This window comes from Myripristis murdjan, chromosome 19 (assembly GCF_902150065.1).
Source record: "Myripristis murdjan chromosome 19, fMyrMur1.1, whole genome shotgun sequence".
In the NCBI taxonomy this organism is placed as follows: Eukaryota; Metazoa; Chordata; class Actinopteri; order Holocentriformes; family Holocentridae; genus Myripristis; species Myripristis murdjan.
Genome location: NC_043998.1, coordinates 2,309,553 through 2,329,284, shown reverse-complemented (window position 1 = coordinate 2,329,284; position 19,732 = coordinate 2,309,553). Strand labels below are relative to the sequence as shown.

Sequence of the window (19,732 nt, the reverse complement as noted above, 5' to 3'; positions counted from 1 at the left end):
CATTAAGAGTCTGGGTAAAATTCTCTGTACCCTGACCATATAGCGTCTTCTACTCAGATGACACTCACGAGAATAGTTTCCTCGACCAGAAGGAGACTCCAGGCCACAGCTCCCTGACCAGCACAGCTCTGCATAGGTTCGCTTTGATTTCCGCCAAGAGCTCCGTGGCCTCCTTATCCAACCGGTCCGCGTAAGGCAGCAGGCCATTATACACGATCTCCTTTTGCGGGATGAACCCTGACGGGCTGCTCATGTCCCGATCCACGGTCATATCGCGCTCGCCAAGTCACTTTTCCAGTTTGTGCGTGTGCGTAAAAGCAAAGAAAAGCGGCCCTTCCTGTCTGCTGAGTGGTATGCCTGGCTTGAAGTGCGCTGCAAAATTAGACGGCATAATCCGCTGTGTCCAGGCAGGCGATCACTGAGGAAAGTGTGTCACGCTAATGAGCTATTAGAAAGGCTGAGCGCAGAGGGCCGGTTCCGCTCTGACCTGCAATGTCATGCATTGCACACCGCGGCGCGCGCAGGGGGGTCGTTGCGCACCGGTCACAAGATCTACCCAAGTTACCAGGCCACATGCTACTAAGAGATACATAATCATGGCTGATGTGTGCTTTGTGTTTCTGACTCAAACTAATGAGAAAGGGCTTTGATATTCACGTCTGCAACAGGGATCCTGGAATATGGACTACAAATCCCAGAGGTGTTCAAAGACTTAATCTGTGTACAATATTAGGATCATCTGGATAACTGGATTAAATCCCCTCTGCTGCCCCACTGACCCACAGTCATATAGGCTAAACAACACGGCGCTGCAGCAAAGCTAGAGATATTGTGAATAAAAGTGTGCAGTGTATCTGGATTTAGGACTTAACCTTGAACAACAGCCACTGTTCAAAGCCGAGCTAATCCATGAATACAGCATATTTGTATATTTTAGAATCAGTTTAATTTCTTCAGATGGTGATTGCGTGTCTTAGGTATGGTTTAATAGTTTATGTCCTGCATATGTAGATGTCATTTTGTTATCATTATGCGCAGAATGTGGCATTTATACCAAAACACATATATGATATATTCCATGCTCTATAGGGAAGATAGAAAGAGTTTTACTTTCTTTATTTTATTTATTCATTTATTTATTTATTTTATTTTATTTTATTTCATATCTCCAGATAACCAAACAAGCATGCAGTTATGCTCTTGTGGCTTGCCATTGCCATCTACTAAAAACTACTGTCTATTGTATCTACAATATGTAGGTGGCATGAAATGTACCAGCAGATAACTAAATCACAATTAGAGACATATCCTCTCCATGTCATCCATGTTTATCCTGGTCAGTGCATCTTACATGACACCCTTATCCTCGGCCCTCCTCATTCTCGTTTAACCTCGCATCCTTCCATGTAAATCCCTTTACTTAAGGAACATGTAATTCAATGACCTCTAAGTGCTTAGAGTGATGCAGCAACAGCAGGATACTGTCTAGACTACCCAGCAGTGTTCATAGTGAGGGCTTATGGCAGCAGTGGTCTAGATATGCAGTGAAATGGGGCTACTGCTGCAACTCATTCTCAGACCTTCTTAAGCTGTCACATTGCAAAAACTACTCTGTTTCTCAACCCTGCCTTGATCTACTACCTATTACAGGTCTGCTCATTGCGTGTGCAGGTACGGCCTCACCCCACAAAAGCCCTGCAATCTCCAATCAGCCTCACCTCTCTCGGACGGCAGGTCGAGTGGCCTTTTTCGATCTATTTTTTCCCCGTCAACGCAGGGGAAGGCAGTGAGGGCCGCAGAATTTGAGAAAGGTCCCAGAACAGAATGTGCCAGTCCACATAGCGGGACTGACTTATCAGTCTCAGAGTCTCCCGATGGACTTTGCCAAGCAATCTCACCCAAGTCTCTACCTTTTTATCCCCTCAAATTTTATTGCTTTTGGACATCTCTCCCTTGCAGAGCAGTGACAGCACCTGCTTTCACCACGTCTACCTCTGAACTGCTTCCAACCAAGGAGATTACATTCTTTCAGAGAAAAATATGTTGCCCGTTCTTGTTTGTTCTTCATCATGAAGTTTCTTTGGAATTGCAAATGGAGAAATGTGACTGATTCGTGCATGTGTATGTGTTTGTGTTTGTGTGGGTACATTCGGTTGCATGTGTGTGTGTGTGTGTGTGTGTGTGTGCGTGTGTGTGTGTGCATTCATGTGTGCATGCATCTGTGGGATTCATTATTCCACAAGTGGAATCCACAGATGGAAAATGTGATTCAGGGAGATGATGCCTCTTTGACTCAGCAGGGAGAAGACTGAACAGACAGAAAGAGATGGAGAAAGACATAAGAGGAGGAGAGAGAAGAAAAAGAGAGAGAGAGAGAGAGAGAGAGAGAGAGAGAGAGAGAGAGAGGAAGGAAAAAAGAGAAAGAGATGTTCCCATAAGAGGTAGATGTTTTTGTACTCCATCAGTTAGCTCATCTTTACACACAATCTAGTTTCTACAAACATTGAGATATTTTACTCCGACACACGCCTCCTCCCAGTCCCCCCGCCCACCCCACCACCACCACCCACCCAGAACACACATACACACACACACACAAACACAAGCACACACACATTCACACCACGCCTCTGATTTTAACCAGTGATTTATGGCGATGCCCATTTTCTCACTCTTAAAGTGGAAGGCAGTGTGTGTGTGTGTGTGTGTGTCAGGGGCTTGGAGAGTGAAGAGTGTAAATGATGTGTCTGGGAAACCTGCATCCAAATGTCAACACACACATGCACACTCACTGACACACACACATACACACACACACAGCTCCCTCAATCCAGCTGGGTTTCTCGCTGGGAGATATGTAGCCCAGTTCATCGCCAGACAGCCGGGTAATATATGGCCTCTGCTCCTGCCTGACACACACACATGCGCACGCACACACACACTCACACACACATTCAAACAAATACACACAGGCATAGTAACTTTCTACAGAAGTAACAGAACTGTTCACATGTGCTCCAGTCAGATCTCTCCTTCATCATTCTCTTCCTATTTATTGTCGTTTTTCTTTATGGACCATTGACTGACAAATTACTGAAGGAAGCTGATCTTTGGTCCAGATGCCAAGGGGACAAGGGAACAAGGAAACAAGGAAAACAAGAAAGCAAAGAGGAGAGGAGACTGACATTCCTCTGTAGCCCCTGTGGAGCTGCTATAGGGACGAGCCTACCAGGCGTGAATACCACTTTTAATCGTAGAGAAAGACACAGCGGCGAGGAGCACGCAGGTATGCAAGGCTATTTCACTCTTCTCCTTCTTTTCTTCCATCTTCTTGGCAGCACTCCTGCTTGTCAGATGTTGTCGTGTGGTCATATAGTTGCCATACTTCATGGAAGCTGCATATGTGATTTATGTGTGAACAGAAATGGCTCCACTGAGATGTTTCCCCTGGCTTTTGATAATCCTCTATGCAGCCGCTGTTTACTCAGGTACCACACGTGCACCCACACGTGCGTCCAGTCAATCACTCACACACACACCTGCATTTACAAACTAACATATGCATGCACATACATGCATAAATGCAGCACTTCTTTTTGTCTCAGACATGCAAAAAAAGACACAGGCACACTTATTTACACAAATACACAATCTAGCAAACACACCCTTGCCTCCTCCACAGGTGTGGGGGGTGCAGAGGTTGATGGGTCGCCGTCGCCGGAAATGTGTCGTCATCCCTGTGATGAATTGATTGGCTTGATCACTGAGATCGAAGGCCTTCGTAGCGTCACCAGCAACCTGCTTGAAGACCTGCAAAGAGTAGTAAGACACCTGCATGCACACAAATGCATGCAAACTTAACATGTGCACTTCTCCATTTGTTGCTACTTAACTTTAAAGGGGCTATGTGGAGCATTTTATCATATATGATTTTCACTTTAATTTTTCTTCACTGTGAGGATTTCCTGCCTCTGGGTCAGATTTTGCAAAATCTGCTTAATTATAGTACAAAGGAATGTTACTTTTTATCACAAAACAGGCAGACGCTGCAGTTCTTTCAGTGCAGGATGGAACAGGATTTATGGGAAATGTGGTTGTAATTTTGAAAAATGCTAAATGGTGTTAAACTGTTTGTTACTAACAATCTCAGCAATGATTTAATATGTTTCCTCTTGCCTAATTCTACCAGGGTAAAATGATTTTGATACTACGTTGATGTTTACTACATGTTGCACATTGAACTAACATATTTGTATCTGTGATCTCAGACAGTAGAAAATGAGGAGATGCGTATAACTTTAGCAGAGTTGAGCAACAGCAGCAGCAGCAGCAGCAGCAGGAACAGCATCAGCGGCAGAAGTGGTGGCAGAAGTGGTGGCAGAAGTGACGGCAGTAGAGGTGGCAGTAGAGGCGGCAGTAGAGGTGGCAGTAAAGGCGGCAGTAGAGGCGGCAGTAGAGGCAGCAGCAACAGCAGCAGTGGAGGCAGCCGTGGCTTCTATGACGATGATGATTATGAAGACCTGGACATAGACAGAGATGGGGAGATCTGGTGTGTGCAGGATGGACGAGTTTATGAGCACGGGGATGACTGGGACTTCGACAGCTGCACCGCATGTACTTGCCAGGTCAGTGTAAAATATAACAGCACTGTCTTTCTTGGTGAAGAGACACCAAATTCTCTGACTTGATAAATGATCTGTCATGGATATGTAGCAGACTTAGACATCCATCCCTTTAGATTAAGTGGTAAATCTTCAACACTGCAACAACGTGCATCTTTGCAAGCCATTTCATTTTATATTTAGCCATAAAGTTAATGTTCTCAACAGAAGAGAAAAAAATAAATTCAATGAGTGAGATAGTTTCGTTTGTTTTCAATGCAGCTTAATTTGCTTCAACAATTTACTTTAAACAAGCTAAGATATCTTAATAAGGCACATCACTTCTTCAGTAGATAATGCAACTTGATTAAAAAAAATACTGAATAAAGATGAGTTGCACTGGAATAAAGTAAGACTATCTCACTTTCTTTGGCAGAATTGTTTTACGAAATACTCCACTGAATGCAGAGAGGTCTTATAACTTATAAAGATATATTTTTCAAATTATATTCACAACAAGCCAGAGTTAGTCTCAACCTATTTTTAACAGTAACTTTCTGTCAATTTCTATTTTATTTCTCAGTTTCTCTTTGTAAAATACTATTAGGGACATGATTACACATGGATTCAAATTTAGCAAAACTATAAGATGACAGTCATGGCCTTTTAGCAATAATATTTTATTACAAAGCCAAAATGCATTAAAAGCACACTATGCAAAATTGAGAATCCACTGAGGTGAAGACCATTTAGATTAAAGTGACCAAAAATAAGGATGGAATTTATCAGAGTCAGGCCAACAGTAAGAACCATATAGACTGAATTTTGCTTTATGTACCTTTAACACCGGCCTGTCTTGTCCTCCCTTTACAGGTAGGAAAGGTGGTGTGTCAGCAGGTGTCATGTCCGCCTGTCTCCTGCCTCAATCCCTCCTTTATAGATGGAGAATGTTGCCCTGTGTGTCTGGGTGAGTTTGTCCTGCATCTCTGCTTGCACCCATGGCTGAATTTAATTTGGTATGCAAAATTAAATTTAAATTAATTTAAATTAAATTAAAAACTGTAGACTTAAGTGTAAGTTTGTATCTGTTAAGGTCTTATCTTTCATAAAATGGATTATATGTAATAGATTATATGTAATAGAAGTATAAAAACACATCAATATGTGTGTGTGAAGCTGAAGATGGCTGGTCCCCGTGGTCTGAGTGGACTGCTTGTTCGGTCACATGTGGGCGTGGAGGACAGCAACGGGGCCGGACCTGCGATGGTTCCCTGTCCTCTTGTGCCGGCCCCTCAGTTCAGACCCGCAGCTGCACTCTGATGAAGTGTGACCGCAAAGGTAGGACATCATCCTGCCGGTCAGACATGTTATTTCACGATTTGCTTCCTGTTTTTTGAGTGATTGAGCATGCCTGGTCCTACGGGACAAATTGAATAATCTCCAAAGAGCCAATTCTGGAACTTAAGACAAGGTCACCCAGATGGATCTCAGGTATTGTCATCACTGTTTGAACCATGCTGGTCTAGGTATGTAAATGTACACACAATGTGGAGCTGTGATGGTAAAGCCTTGCAGAATTCCTCTGATCAAAGATCTGAGTTTTTTTTTTTTTTTTTTTTGCCCCAGCAAGCCTGAAATAAATCTGGGGCTTCCACAATGGCGACATGTGAATGTGCTTGCTCTCTCTGTCCAGTGCGTGTTAACGGGGGCTGGGGCCTGTGGTCTCCTTGGTCTGCATGTACCACCACATGTGGAGAGGGTTACATCACACGTGTCCGTCTCTGCAACAATCCTCCACCGCAGAGGGGAGGCAACGGGTGTCTGGGCGCCGGCAAGGAAACACAACCCTGCAACAACACACTCTGCCCCAGTAAGTATTCAGGCACTTATAAAATGCTTTTTAGCACTTTCTGTGTTATTGCTGAGTGGTGTATATGCGTGTGTGTGTGTAGTTGCCGGTGGCTGGACAACCTGGTCTGAGTGGTCACCATGCTCAGCGTCGTGTGATGGGGGCCTGTCGAGTCGTGAGCGGGAGTGTTCGAACCCCGTCCCTCAGCACGGAGGAAAGCAGTGCGCTGGAGATGCTGTGGACTATGCAGCATGTAACAAACAGCCGTGTCCTATTGGTAAACCTGAAACTGTCAGCAAACCTTAACCTTACACTGTGGGTAATCCCTGTTAATCCTTTAACCTATAGTTATATTTTAACTCTATTCGTCAATCTTAATCCTATAAGCAAACCTTGGGGTATAGGTATACTTGACGTCAATGGGTAAGCCTTAAACTTGTTGGTAAACTGTAACGCTATGCAAAGATCTTAAACCCTCATGTGTGACTTCTCATCTCTAATACCACCTACATCATCATCACATACAATTTACATGTTTTTATTTGTGTGAAGAGACATTTTCAAAATAATTTACAACTTTACATTTGTACCCAATACATTTTTTGCACCCAAATGCTTTCTCCCCCAAGTCAGTAGAAAGATTAACCAGCATTTATCCAATTTTTAAGGCACCTAAATGAACACCCTACTTATTCTGCCTACATTACATTACAGGGACTTAAGAAGGCTTTGGCTCATATTAGAGGCAAATTATTTAAACATTAATTTCTTAAGAATAATTTGGGCGCCCATGACCAAATTTCTGTCTAAGTGGTTTTGTCATGTATTTGTGTGTGTGTGTGTGTGTGTGTGTGTGTTGTTGCAGACATCTGCCTGTTGTCACGTCCATGTTTTTCTGGCGTCGAGTGCACATCATACAGTGACGAGTCATGGGAATGCGGACAATGTCCACTGGGTTTAAAGGGCAACGGCACTCACTGTGAAGATTTGAATGAGGTAATATCACCAATATCAGCAAACACAAAAATACACACACTTACAATGCCAATCAGTGCCAATCAGTCTAACATGATGGCAGACAGAGGATTCATGGACTATACAAGTTAAGATGACCCCATATGGGCTCCATTATATCTGTTTGGCATGCTGAATCTGTCTCTGCAGTGTGAAGTGGAGGCTGTGTGTGTCACTGAGTGTGTGAACACAGATCCCGGGTTCTACTGTCTGCCCTGTCCGCCTCGCTTTAAAGGCACCCAGCCGTACGGCCTCGGCCTGCAGCAAGCACAGGGAACCAGGCAGGCACGTGTGTTTCCTCATGTGAAAACATTTGTCTTTTCTCTGCAACATTACGCTTCATATACAAGGATACAAGGATACAAGGATCATATCATATTTGCATCATATCATATATACACAGATCATATCATCACATTCCCACCGCAAAGAATTTTGGATTTTGAAAGCCTTATTTTGGACATAGGTGTGCGAGCCGTACAATCCCTGCAAAGACAACACACACTCCTGCCACAAACAGGCTGCGTGTGTGTACCTGGGCCTGGCGTCTGAGATCTTGTACAAGTGTGTGTGTGCCGTGGGGTACGCAGGGGATGGATACCTGTGTGATGAAGACTCTGATCTGGATGGCTGGCCTGACCACGGCTTGACCTGCAAGCAGAATGCTACCTACCACTGTCAGAAGGTACACACACACACATACACACTCGGTTGAGACTGATATTTTTAGAATGTGGCTGCCACTAGCCAGTAGTTTGCTGTGAAAAGATACAAATAATTCAATGCTTAAGAGTTTGCTGCAGTTTTGTATCTGATAGGGTGTGTGAGCATCTGTGCAGCACATGGGACAGTAAAACTCTCCATTTAGACCAATACAAATGAAATTCTTTTAGGGTGAGTTAGTGGCTCCTTAAGGCAAAATTTCATGGCACTCATGAAGCATAAAATCAAATCCTGACCTCCATCATATCAGCGTTGGGCCATAATGACTTGCAGTTATCCAATTTTTATTAAAAGGACTGATACCTTCATAATGTTTCTGCACGCAGACATATCAGTGTAGCCTTAATACATCACCATCATAGTGGCACATATGCTTAAAATCAAGACGAAATTAAAAATGACTTTTTAACCCTTTTCTATCACATCTCTGGTCATATTGTGCATCTATTTAATAATATATGCAAAAAATAATACATTTTATTGTATTTCTGCATAAGAATACAATCATTTAATTCTTCCTGCACAGTGAAATGACACGTGTCGACTTTTCAGTGTCCAATAGAAATTCCTCCAAACGTTTTGAAATGCTGTTTCATCTGGACTTTAACTATCTTTGGAAATATTCATCTGAGTGGTTGTCAGACATTTGAGTCTCATTCCTGTTGGATGCATGTGTTGTGATTGGCTGCAGGACAATTGTCCTAGACTGCCAAACTCTGGACAGGAGGACCTGGACATGGATGGACTGGGAGACGCCTGTGATCCTGATGATGACAATGATGACATCTTAGATGAAAGGGTGAGACAATGGGGTTGAGACATGGAGATACTATGAGGATGAGATAGCATCAAGTAAGAAGTTGTATCCATGCATTTGTAGAGCGTGGTCCTTACCTGCTCTACCTGTCATGAGATAACTTCTGTTGTGATTTGACGCTATATAAATAAAGTTTGATTGATTGATTGATTGATTGATGCAGCCCATGTAGTCCACAATGTATAAGAATGCCTTCATAGACAGAGTATGCAATCTGAATTCAGTTGAGCAGTATATTCATAGCCTCTGTATGTGTGTGTGTGTGTGTGTGTGTGTTTGGCGTAGGACAACTGCCCGCTGGTATACAACCCTCGTCAGTTTGATTCTGACAGAGACGGGGTTGGAGATCGCTGTGACAACTGTCCGTTTGATAACAACCCACTGCAGACGGACACTGATGACAACGGAGAGGGAGATGCCTGCAGCATCGACATCGATGGAGACGGTACTAGCTAATCACTAACCAGGCCTGGCATACAGATGAAGCATGGTTATAGATGGATTGACATTTAGCAAGTCTTAATTATGATTCGGAATGGACGGAGTGCCCATGCCTTGTTTCCAGGTGTAATGAAATTGTAAATGCCATACAGAAAATTATCACTGTTCTCTCTCTCTCTCTTTTTCTCCCTGCAGAGGTTCTGAATGACCGCGACAACTGTCCCTACATTTATAACACTGACCAGAGAGACACAGACCTGGACGGAGTTGGAGACCAGTGTGACAACTGTCCTCTGCTACATAACCCACTACAGGTAGAGAAGAACACAAAGAAACACAAGCACACATGCATAGATGGCTAAGCAGTCTGCTGGATTCAGCCACAATGTTAATATGAGTGTGTGTGCGTGTGTGTAGCTCGACTCTGACAGTGACCTTGTGGGGGACATGTGTGACGACAACGATGACATTGACGAAGACGGCCACCAAAACTCTCTGGACAACTGCCCCTACATCGCCAATAGCAACCAGGCTGACCACGACAAGGATGGGAAGGGAGACGTCTGTGACCATGACGATGACAATGACGGTATCCCTGACGACCGGGATAACTGCAGGCTGGTGCCGAACAGAGACCAGCTGGACTCTGATGGTCAGTTTTACACATAATGGAACTCATGCTTTGTTAAAGGTGGACGATGTGAAATTGACAAAGGTCGATTGAAGTCTCAACCAGTTAGTTTCAGCTGACAAAAAAGTGGAATAAGCATGTAATTTAATAATTGAGTCTGGCCCAGCTCACTGATGAATTGCATATGCATGCCACATTTTTTTCAGCTGAGTCTAAACAGACCTCACTTTACTTGACCCTCTGCAATTTTGCATTAAGCACCTTTTAAATTTAGGTCTTATACCTTAGTAAAATAGCCATTTTTATTTAGGTATTAGCCCTAAATTTAAAAGGTGCATGGTGCAAAATTGCAGTGGGTCAGTTAAAGTGACATCTGGTTAGACTCAACTGACAAAAAAGTGGGATAAGCACATAATTTAGTAAATGAGACTACATTATTGTCACCATTGACCCGTACAGCCCGCTGGCAAATTGCATACGCATGCCACATTTTTGTCTGTTGAGGCAAAACAGACCTCACTTCAATTGAATCTCTGTAATCATGCACCTTTTAAATTTAGGGCTGATGCCTTTGTTGAATAGCCATTTCAATTTAGCAGTGAAGGTTTTAAGAAAGCCCCTTGTTGCTTTCTTCTTTACGGTTAAGGACAATGAGTAACTTAGGTTTTGTCCATAGTTGCACTGTTTATTTGGCTTGGGATTCGCCCATGCTAGCAAATACCTTTGCTATGAACTCCAACAACTGGAAAGACAAGCACAAAGGCTGTATAAGGTCAATAGTCAGTTCATAAAGTTACCAAAAGAATTACTATGAGCAGTGGAAGGGAGCATGACTAAACAGACAAAGAAAAGAACACCATCTAGGACGATCACTGCCAAATAACTTGGAGTGGTCTGGCAGCGGACAACAAGACCTGCAAACCTCTAGGAACGCCCTCCTCATCCTCACTCTGACCTAAACCACACCAAACTGTGGGCGTTCCTCAGGGGCTTCATGGGCGTTCCCAGAGGGCTTTGTGTCGGCTGCCAGACTCTGAGACAACTTGCAATTGTGTAAAAACATCTGGCATCACAGGACAAATCTGTATTAATGACGGGGAAAATGATGAATGTTTATCTGACATCGGGGCTTTTGTGCAAATGTTGGGTTCATTTGCAATCACGATGGTAAGATTCACTAGTAACTGGATTATACAATTATGAGTTAAAATCCTCACACTATTGCGCCAACTCAAATATTTTTGTCTTGGCTGGGCATGAACATCATCATGTTTTACATCCAGCATAATACAAGAATATTGATCCTAGTGGTGCGATTAAATCAGTAATAACAGATTGGATCATCTATCATCATTATACTCTGTCATTGCCCTTTCCCTCTGCATTTCACTCTACATTTTTCTGTTATTTTCCTTTCAGTCCCCCCCCCCCTCCTTTTCATTCCAAACACAAACAAATAAGGGTAAAAGACAAACCATATTCTTGCTTTCTCTTTCCTCTTCCATCTGACTCTCAGGTGACGGCTGTGGAGATGCGTGCCATAATGATTTTGACAACGACAATATTCCTGATGCAATGGATCCCTGTCCAGAGAACCGGGACATCAGATACACAGACTTCAGGAAGTTTCAGGTGGTTCTGCTGGACCCACGAGGGACCACCCAGTCTGACCCCTTCTGGGTGATCCGCAGCCAGGGCACTGAGCTGCTACAGACCGCCAACTCTGACCCTGGCATCGCCCTTGGTGAGCCTAAGCTTACCTCTGAGAAAAAAGTCCAAAATCTAAGCAAAATTTAAAGAAAAATGCTAAAGGGTAAACATAAAAGGTCAAATCTAACCTTTAACAAATGTCTTCTTGGTTTAAATGGTGATAGGATATGACAAGTTCAGCGCAGTAGACTTCAGCGTGACGTTTTACGTGAACACCAATCGCGATGACGATTACGCAGGCATCGTGTTCGCCTACCAGTCTAGCCAACGCTTCTATGTTGTCATGTGGAAACAGGTGAGGCTTTAATGCTTTTCTCTCCTAATAGTGATAATAATACAACCAAGCAATCATATGTTGCACCAATGTTGAACATTTCTTGGTGGTTAATGTGCACATTATGGCCTTGGCCCATTCCCAATTTTTTTTTTAGCTTCACCAATTTCTGGCTTGGCTGCATCCACTTTATTTCCGGTGATAATGCCAACGTCGGCGCATGCTGGCTTCACTGATGATGAGAGAAATGGTCATTTTCCCTCAATTTTCGACTAAAACTTTTAATGAATAATGGGCTTAGAAATTCCTCCAACAAGGGGGTGCTATCCCTGCTCATCCACTATGAACCATCCACTTGACCAGCACTCCTGTTTTTGTCCTAAGCTTTCTTACACCATTGCGCTGCAGTAATCACTAGCAAAATGCCGTGTCTTCCTCAGGTTTGTGCTGTGACCGGCCTCAGTTGCCTGTCAACTCAAATAAACTTTCCTTTATCCCCCAAAAACCCTTTGCTCTGTGAGTGCAGGTGTCTCAGGCCTACTGGGAGAAGAAGCCGTCCAAAGCCTTTGGAATAGCAGGAGTTTCCATCAAACTGGTTAACTCCACCACGGGACCGGGGGAGTATCTGCGCAATGCCCTGTGGCACACTGGAAACACCCGACACCAGGCAAGGATCAGTGACTGACTACATTATATCTCTCTATGACTTCATATTCTGTCTGGTATAACAGAAATCATAGCTAAATTTCGTTACGAGGGAATAAAAAGAGCCAAACATCCCCGAACTTAATACCAAGAATAAGCCATGCATCTTTGTTCAAATGGCAAGTTGAAGATCAAATATTAGTTACAAAATTCAGGAAGTCCCTGATGTCTCCTTGTCTCTGTGTGTATGTGTGTGTGTGTGTGTGTGTGTGTGTGTGGGTCAGGTCAGGACACTGTGGCATGATCCCAACAAAATTGGCTGGAAGGACTTTACGGCCTACCGCATGCATCTCATCCACAGACCCAAGACCGGATTCATCAGGTACCAGGACTGTCATCATAATTTCCAAAGTGTCAGGTGTTACTTTATGGTGCTGGATGCTCCATTTATTAAACTTTTAATTTATTTTAAAAAATTATTGTCATTAGTCATATCATAGCTATTCCTAGGGATATAAACCAGACACCCTGATGCAAACCTGTCAAGATGTTGTGAATTGAGGCATTCTTCATGTAATTGGTATTCCTCTTCAGTGTCCAAAATCAGATTTTCATGTTGAGTTGTCATAAACCACAATTGGATCGGGATTATGGAAGTTATCCGTCTTTCAATGCTGCCAAACTCAAAATCAAACTTTTTTGGGAAACTGACAAGGTTCTGGGTTCTCTGAGTAGAAAAACACCCCATCTCTCGTGGAAACATCTCCACATTAACAGTAATCCGTTACTTTTGCTTTACAGTGAAAGCATTTGATATCATTGGCCTCGTCTTAAGTCACACTTCTGGGGCTTGGCTTTTGGGGCAATTCCAACCCCTCCACTTCATCCAGGATTTAGTGGAGCTACGGTCCCTATTGAATACACTAAACATCTGCAGAAACTACATTCAGGGACACCTTTAACCAACATTTATGATGTACAATGCAGTTTGGTTAGTTTTAATGAAATAACTGTGTTATTTCTTTGATATATCCATTTTCCCTCAGCTTGCTTCATTTACTTCTTTTTCATTTGGTGACTATCCGCATGTCTGAGTTATTGTTGATAACCTGAACAGAATGGGCTTTCTGTGATTTTTACATGTGGGTGGAAAGAGTCATTTCGATAAAGTAATATGTTTTTTCCAGTTAAGAAAAAGCAATTGGAGAGAGACTAATGCTGGAGTCTGGCATGACCGCTTGATCAAATGACAAAAATCTCTTTGAAGATGACTAACGCCAGCAGATCTGCAAAGATACAAGCTGTGGCTGCATTGCGCTGTGGTCCGCTGAGGCTTCTGTCAATAAAGAATCTCTGACTCCTCTGTGATGAATTTCTCCCTGTACGATTGTTGATTGTTGCTGCAAAATGATGCGTTTAGAAAGATGCCCTTGCTGTTTGATTCTCACGGGCTGGCACTAAAGCCTGACGCTTATATTGGATGTTTTATATAGCTAAAAAAAAAAATAATTAAAAACTCAGTCATAGCTGCACTGGAAATTCTCAGTGTGATATCATTTTGATATCACAATGTCTAAATTTGGCCAGTTGTCCACAGAAAAAGAAGGTACGTCACTAAAAACCAAAACAAGGCCAACAAATGCCGTCCTAATAGCTGTTTTCAACATGTTAGTGCTTTAAGGTGGATTTTTTTTTACAGTAAATGAAAGTTAACACCCTCTTGTTTTGTCATGTTTACCACTTCAGGGTGGTGGTGTATGAGGGCCGGGAGATAATGTCGGACTCGGGGCCGGTTTACGACCACACCCTGGCTGGAGGCAGACTGGGACTGTTTGTCTTCTCTCAGGAACACGTCCTTTTCTCAGACCTCAGATATGAGTGCAGAGGTGAGAGCAACTTCACACGTGTGCATGTATTTACTGTGTTTAGTGCTGGATTTTTCGAAACAGCTCCTCTTGTAAGAAATGTGACTCCTGTGACGGCGATATCTATGATTTGTGTTTCTCCTTCCCCCTCCAGATAACTGAGTTGTCTTTGCAAAGCTCCACAATGGCACATCAGAGATCCAAGACATAAACTGGAGACAATCTGAAGAATTTGAGTGAGAGAGAGAGAGAGAGAGAGAGAGAGAGAGAGAGAGAGAGAGAGAGAGAGAGAGAGAGAGATGATGATGATGCACCATAAATTATCAGCTTCTGACCATCATCTACTTTTCTGAGATCTTTTAGCTTTTCATGCAGCAATACAGACTGTAGGCTGTTTCAGTGGCTGTAACATTACCATATGATTCCTGATCGCTCCTCTAATGACAGTAATTTGTTGCTGCTTTCACTTGCTTTTTCCATTTGCTTGTAAATACTTATTTATTGTGCAACTTTGCCACAATTGAACTATGACCCTGAGAGATGTGGAGATGAATTGACAATGAGCTGGATGGTGGAAATAGCAAAGCACTGCGTGTTTGACTGGTGGGGAGATTTTTCAATAAAAACACAGACAAACCCTGTGTCCTTTGGTGTGTCTGAGAATTGCTTGGCAGTTGATGTTTAAGAAAGTCCACTAGCGCTCCCTGGTGGTCGCATAAATAAATGCAAAAAGGCAAGAAGAGAATGAGGGGACCAGAAAGGCTGGCTGGGAATCATAAAGTCATGGCAAATAAGAAATTAGTGAACAGTAACGGTAGATGAGTGACTCAGGCGTTTTTCACTCCTTCCCTTTGTTGCTTAAGGACAGACATTTAAAAATCAATGCCATAATTAAATCAGCTCTCAAAAAGACATTTTAAACGTGGCTTCATACTATCTGATTCACCCATTATGTTCGTATGTTGTTGTTGTGTCATTTGCCTGTTTTAAGGGGGAGATCATTACTAGCCTAATACTACTACTACTACTACTAATATGTATTATTGTTTTATCATCATCATTATTAGGCCTATTATTAAGGCTTTTCGGTGTAAGAAAACTGGCCTTGAGCCTAAGGGTAAATAAATCCCTTGTAGTGACTCGAAACACAAAACCTGCCAAACTGGTTGGGTGTGGAAGTGATTAGAGGGTAGGGAAAACACACACACACACACACACACACACACACACACACACACACACACACACACACACACACACACACACACACACACACACACACATTAGCAGCCTACCTGGTCCGGTGAGTCGCCAACGTCACCGCCACCCGCTCCCATCTCAGGTTCTCATGAGATGTGAAGAATGAGGAAGACGAAAACCAGAACAGCAAACTCATAACCAGGACACAGGATAACTCACTTTCACTGTCTGGTAAATAATTGTCTGTGGCTCATTAGGAAGCCATAAAGTCGAGGAGCGGAGGTTGGATACTCTTTGTGGAAGTTGGAGCGATGGCGCGCAGCTGTACCGACGGCCGGTGCGCTCGGTTTGCTGAGCAGCACCGTGCGGCGCTGAGTTTCGTGCTGCTGGTGGTCGGTTATGTTTTGTACCTCCTGGTCGGTGCCGGGATTTTCTCCGCCATTGAGCTTCCGTACGAGCACCAGCTGCGACAGGAGCTGAAAACCGCCCGGCAGGAGTTTCTGGAAGACAACACCTGTGTGTCTGATGCGCGTCTGGAGGAGCTTTTGGCCCGGACGCTGGAGGCCAGTAACTACGGAGTGTCGGTGCTCGGTAACGAGACTGAAGCCAACTGGGACTTCGTGTCCTCTCTGTTCTTCACCAGCACCGTGCTGACTACTACAGGTAAGGCCCCAAGGGAATACAGGTGGGCCAAAATAAGAATGAACGAAGTAAGTAAGTAAGTTTCAAAGAGAGCAGTTATTAAGAAAAACTTAATAATTCTATAACTGAGTGAATTTGGATGCCACAAAAGCACAAACGAGAATTAAGGCCCGGTATTAAGTCTCGGCTGTTTGGTGACTCACATCTAATAATTTATCATGAGAAGCAACAATATCTTGTCCAGCATCAGCAGAACTCCACTTGTCCCCAGACTTTCAGTCAATATAAACAAATTTGAAAATGTTCATGGCAAAATATATCAGATGGGTTCAGAGTGAATTGACACAACGAGTAGATATAAAGTCAGGAATACCAAATGTGAAAAACAAATTTACCTTCAGACCGTAAACATACCTTAGATATATGGAGGACCAATAAATAAATAAATAAATAAATCCCAAAATGTGCACCATTTAACATGCAGCAGACGCTGAACTGTTTGAACAGCATGAAATTATTATTATGTCTGCAGACACAAATTAACAAACAAAACACAGAAACTTGCTCACTAAATAATTTGTAATGAAGTCAAGAGTCAATATGCTTTGGATGAGCCTCTCACTCTCAGGGAAACATGAGCAGACAAATGATTCTGTCTTCCTCTCCTTTCTTTCTTTCTTTCTTTCTTTCTTTCTTTCATCTAATTATTGTTTATTGCCAGCAGTAGCAGCAGTGTGGCTCAACACATGGTCCTTCATCTTTAATCGGTGCTGTGCTTCATGTTGGGGTGTGTTTTCAGGTTATGGCCACACTGTTCCTCTCTCAGATGGCGGGAAGGCCTTCTGCGTCTTCTACTCCCTCTTCGGCGTCCCCATTACCCTCCTGTTCCTCTCCGCCGTGGTGCAAAGGATCATGAACCTGGTGACGCAACGTCCAGTGTCCTACTTCCACCGCCGCTGGGCCGTGTCCAAGTCCAAGTTTGCCGCCATCCACGCCGTCTGCCTGACCCTCATCATGGTCCTGTTCCTCCTCATCATCCCAGCTTGGATTTTTATCACCGTGGAGAAGGACTGGAGCTTCCTGGAGTCTCTGTATTTCTGTTTCATCTCTCTGACAACCATTGGCCTCGGAGACTATGTCCCCGGAGAGACCCACAGCAAGGAGGCCAACCCACACCGGCAGCTCTACAGGCTGGCTATTACAGGTGGGAAGGCTGAGGGACCATACATCACAGCTGTCGGGTGAAAAACCTTCGATCTGCAAAATGTTTTTCAGGAATTAAAGAAAATCAGCTGTGCTCCATGCATTTTTGAGCTTATCCAAGTGTTTTTCGAGAGTTTCGTATGCCCAGGGGTTGGGACATGTTGATAAAGAGAAATATTCATTACTTTATTTTTAAGTGCTGGCCTTTACAGTCATACTTTAGATCTACTTTTGGCTTGAATTTTTTTTTTTTACTTTTTGACTTTTTGACTTTTTGGCATCTTTGGTCTTGAGTGTGTTGCTCTTTTCCATGTACATGTACACTACAAAACATCTCTTACTTAACAAGTCATTTATTCTTAAAATCTTCTTAAAATCCCATTTCCAGAGTTTTCTGCAGTGACGTACACTGAGCACTGGTGGACTTGTTCCGCCTTGTTTCAGCATATAAATACCTGCTACCAGAACTAGACCTGGTTGCATCTGGTTGAATGCTGGACCACAGAAACATTTTCATAATACAGCGGATGGACATCTTGCAAGATTTCCATAATGCAAAGGCTGGATGCGCATTTGAATTTCTCCAGTCAGTCCCTCCTAGGGTGCAGAAATAAAATCCTGAAACAATTGAAGCAGCTTTGGAAACACATGGAATTAGCAGACTTTTTCACAAGATTTTAACAGTGAATATGAGACTAAATGACTTGTTAACATGGAGATTGTTTTGCAATGCAATTTTTCAACTAAAGGATCCTACATTTTACCCGACAGCAGCATGTGCATTACATAACGATTATATTTTTTTCTTTATGCCAGCTCAGAGAAGAGGTCAAATGAAGCCATGAATCTTAGCCAGTATACCATTTGAATCACAATGGATCAGCAGTGAATAGGCCAAAGTTGAGTTTCTTATTCACGCTGTACCTGTCTTTGTTCTATCACTTTGCACCATAAATCTTGTGTGTGTGTTTGCTCCACCAGCTTACCTACTGCTGGGTCTGGTGTGTGTCCTGGTGGTGCTGGAGACATGTTGCGAGCTTCCCCAGATGCGGCGCTTCAGGCGGAGGTTTTACCAGGAAAAGACCAGGGAGCTAGACTCCGAGACCACCACCATCATAGATCGGGATCACATGACTGAGCAGCTCACCGACTCCTCTGATCACATGACAGACCAGTTACCAGCCATCCCATCTGTGTCGGAGCAGGCCGCTTCCCTTCGGCAGGGCAGCAAGTCGGCGCCTTACACTCTGGCATCAGGACTGGCTGCAAATAGCAAACTGAACTGACACATTGCCACTTTAGAGAGCATGTGTGAGCTTGTGGTGCACTTTTATTTTTAACACTCCAACTGGAACAACTTTGGTATACACATATGTTTCATAGGAGCTTGACCAGGACAGAACTGGCCATGACCTCGTCCCAAGCGAGTGAGTGTGTTCATGTGAACTGAGTCACCTAAGCACTTAAAAGGTGGTTTCATTCTGCTGTTGCCAACACCAACAGGCATTGTGGATGGACAAAATAGGGGAACCACCCAGAGATTATCAGGATGGCGCTGTTTACTTGTTCTCCCTTGCTGCAGATAAGAACGGGATCTGTGACACGGAGGAAGGGCTGCGGCGCCAAACGGAAGGAAACCCCTCCGGTCTCCGTTTCCTGCCACATCCTCTTGTTACCATAGTTCCAAAGGGGCACAGTGTTCTCCAGAGGTTTTCACTGACTTAAAACTCATTATATAATATCTATGCTGCTGTTTGCATAGGAAAATGTCCCTCTCGGGGCTGGTTGTGCAACACCAGGGGAATCAGGCTTGCCATCTGTCTGCTTGCTTTGTACAGTATGTGCAAGGATTTCAGAGAAGTTCACATGGAGTCCGGAAATATTTTATCTTCTTCCTGGTTCCTTAATGGTGAAGATTAGCCATTAGTTACTGATGGAATCCCCAAATACTTGATTATGGTTAACACACTGCAATGTGTGTTCTGCTTTTCACCAGTAGAGGGAAGCACTGTCATTCGCTTCTTTTTTATTATGCACAGATACACATAGTTTTGTTACTGAGAATGTAGATAGGCTGTGAGTACAGGGAGTTGTACTTAGGTTTTATTGTTAGTGTG

At 43.4% G+C, this 19,732-nt stretch overlaps 2 protein-coding genes across 2 annotated transcripts in view; one reads left to right on the top strand and one right to left on the bottom strand.

Moving 5' to 3' along the window:
* Window positions 1-436, bottom strand: part of LOC115378106 (proteasome activator complex subunit 4B-like) — a 32,874-nt gene extending 32,438 nt beyond the window's left edge. Inside the window, exon 1 of the mRNA XM_030078249.1 lies at window positions 69-436. Coding sequence (XP_029934109.1) covers window positions 69-271 — 203 coding nt within the window. The 5' untranslated portion in view covers window positions 272-436. The remainder of the gene's footprint in view (window positions 1-68) is intronic.
* A 451-nt stretch (window positions 437-887) lies between these two features.
* LOC115378107 (thrombospondin-2-like) lies at window positions 888-18,890 on the top strand. The gene is made up of 24 exons (XM_030078250.1): window positions 888-977; window positions 3,100-3,286; window positions 3,423-3,488; window positions 3,683-3,822; window positions 4,269-4,323; window positions 4,483-4,625; window positions 5,475-5,568; window positions 5,778-5,939; window positions 6,295-6,471; window positions 6,554-6,727; window positions 7,316-7,446; window positions 7,615-7,749; window positions 7,931-8,149; window positions 8,879-8,986; window positions 9,290-9,449; window positions 9,641-9,759; window positions 9,863-10,097; window positions 11,593-11,820; window positions 11,951-12,081; window positions 12,587-12,727; window positions 12,990-13,087; window positions 14,452-14,591; window positions 17,478-17,616; window positions 18,597-18,890. Exons 3-24 carry the CDS (start codon window positions 3,425-3,427, stop codon window positions 18,751-18,753), a joined length of 3,150 nt encoding a protein of 1,049 aa, XP_029934110.1. The 5' UTR covers window positions 888-977; window positions 3,100-3,286; window positions 3,423-3,424; the 3' UTR covers window positions 18,754-18,890.
* Window positions 18,891-19,732: the final 842 nt, after the last annotated feature.